Source organism: Bison bison, unplaced genomic scaffold (assembly GCF_000754665.1).
Source record: "Bison bison bison isolate TAMUID 2011002044 unplaced genomic scaffold, Bison_UMD1.0 scf7180017864280, whole genome shotgun sequence".
Lineage (NCBI taxonomy): Eukaryota > Metazoa > Chordata > Mammalia > Artiodactyla > Bovidae > Bison > Bison bison.
Window position 1 is genome coordinate 1,859,710 of NW_011494852.1, and position 2,534 is coordinate 1,862,243.

Consider the following 2,534-nt stretch of genomic DNA (forward strand, 5'->3'; position numbering starts at 1 on the left):
CCACACTGACCTCTGGGTAGCCTCCCACGTCGTGCACGTCGAGGCCCAGCAGGTGGCCAAGCCCGTGAGGCATGAACACGGCTCCCAGGTGGACCTGGACCATGGCGTCCACGCTGCCGGTCAGGAGGCCGATGCGGGTCAGCTCCTCCAAGTGGATGCGGTCGGCCAGGCGGTGCATGTCGGGCCACCAGACACCTGGGGTTCAGAAGGAGGCTGCAATAAGCTGTGGCCTCTGGCAGCTTGGCCAGAGCTTCCCAGGGCAAGGTTGCGGGGGACACAGGGAGCCCTTGCACTGGCTGAGGCCAGGGAGCCTGAGGCGAGGGGCAAGACCGATGTGGCCCAGGCTGTCCCCCGGCAGGGCTCTCTTAGCACAGCTCTGGACTTGAGACCCCTCCTCTCTCTCCACTGTGCCCTCAGGGCTAGGCTCCTCTCACCCACGGTCACCCGCAGGGGCCCAGCTCCCGTTGTGCTGCTGCTGCTGCTAAGTTGCTTCAGTCGTGTCCGACTCTGTGCGACCCCAGAGACAGTAGCCCACCAGGCTCCGCCGTCCCTGGAAGCCCAGTAAAATCTTTGGCATCAGGAGGAGAAAAGCACGTGCCCCCAAGAGCTGATGTGGGGCAGCCTCGGTGAGCCCCAGACGGAGGCTCAGGTGGGGGTGGGGGAGGGGCGTCCTTGCACACCCCCACATGGGGGGCTGAATCATCCTTGGAGCTGCTATGGGGAGCAAAGGTTTCTGGGGTGAAGGTGCAGCTGCCACAGCCTCACCGGCAAACCGGCAGGGGTCTGTGGCCCTGTGGCTACCAGCACCAGGTGACCATCTCTGTGGTTGCCCAGATGTCCAAACCCTGGGCTCTAATCAAACTCATCCCGGCCCCATGTTTCTGGGGCAAAGGTCACCATGGAGAGCGTCCCCAGGCACCGAGTTCTGAGGACTGCAGGCTCTTCGGAGCCGCCTGGCCCCCAGGGAGGCCCTGAAGGGCTGGAGCCTCAGGCCCTCAGGAAGCAGCCTCCAGGAGCCTCACTGTCACTGGGGCGCGGCCGCCTTGCCCACTGGGCCTCCACAGAGCAACGGCACCGGGTGCTCAAACTGAGCACAAGAACCTAGGCTGGCAATGCTCCCTGCCCCACCTTAAGAGGGTGGAGCTGGGGGAAGGCCATGTGCCAGCCAAGGCCAGCGGCCCTGGGACGAACAAGGCCAGGAGGACAGGGTGGGACCTGCACCCAGAGAGGGTGGCCAGGGCTGGGCCCTGTGGCCCCTCCATGTGGGGCGTTACCCTGGCTCCCAAGGGGCTGCTCAGCCATGCCCCGATGATCTCAGCTCCAAGAGGGGAGCACTAGGATTCCACACCCCAAGGGGCCTTGCTGGACTGCACTGGTGAGGGGTTGGCCACCAGGATCTGAGCCTCTGGGGCTGACAGGGAGCAGATGATGGGCCCAAGGGGTAGAGGGAGATGAGACACAGGCCCTCCCTTTTCAGACACTTGCTGGGCACCAGTCCCCCAGGTGTCCCCCTATCCTGCCAGAGACGGTGGGCCCATGTTTGGGGTCTCGAGCTGGCTAGAGGCCTGGGGCTGATCCAACCTCCTGAACCCCCAGGACCCAGGGTCTGAGCTGGTGGTGCTGCACCCCGATCACCAGGCAGTGGCTAGTCCCCGGCACAAGACATAGGGAGGCCAAGGGTGGAGGAAGCCCAGTCTTGTCCAGATACACAGCCTCCTTGGAGTCCAGCCCTGTTCTATCTGCCCCGGCCCATGAAGTGGGTGTGGCATCCTGGGGTCTGGAGTCCAGACCAGGTTACGACCACGTCGCCATGGGTGGCTGGGTCTGCACTCCTTGGGGTGGAGCCAGCGTGGGGAGCTTTTCTCTGATGGTTTGGCATCCTGAAATAGAGACCTGGATAACCAGGTCCCAGCTAGGCCGCTCACATGCTGTGTGGCCTAGGCAGGCCTTCACCTCCGGGAGCCTCAGACGCTTCCTTTGTCAAAAAGCCACGACACTGGCTGCAGAAGCTGGCTGTAGAGGCTCTGGCATCTACTTGGGACCGGCTCACTAAGCTCCCAAAACTGCCACTGTTCATCCATCACTTGTGGCCAGTCAGACCGTAGGTTCGACCCTTTATGATCATTGCGTCCCTAGGGCAGAAGCCAAGCCTTCCCAGCCTCGGCCACCGCTCTTTTCCTAAGATCGACCCACCCACCTTGCCCTCCTCGGGCCAGGGACCCCTGCTTTAGAAGCACACTGAGGTCCTTGCACGGCAGACCCTTTCCAGAGCCGGCTGGCCTGTGACCCTCTTGCTCGAGGTCTCAGCGTACACATCAGCCCCTCCTGGAGTGACCTCCCCCATCACAGTCACTCTGCTGTCCCAGCCAATCTGCACCTTGTTCCGGGCACAGTATGCTCACTTGCTTCTAGGGTCTCTCCACCAGGAGGGCGGCTGCCTCTCCAGGGCACAGCACAGCCTGGCAGAGCGGGTGCTGGTCTAGGGGTGGGCGTGCAGCACGCTCTTTCCTAAGGCCCGCCCCTGCCCAGGGCCT

General features: G+C 63.5%; 1 protein-coding gene across 1 annotated transcript in view; it reads right to left on the reverse strand.

Annotated features, from left to right (window-relative positions):
• PEPD (peptidase D) overlaps positions 1 to 2,534 on the reverse strand; it is a 119,790-nt gene that overhangs the window by 4,600 nt on the left and 112,656 nt on the right. Inside the window, exon 13 of the mRNA XM_010849282.1 lies at positions 5 to 195. Coding sequence (XP_010847584.1) covers positions 5 to 195 — 191 coding nt within the window. The remainder of the gene's footprint in view (positions 1 to 4; positions 196 to 2,534) is intronic.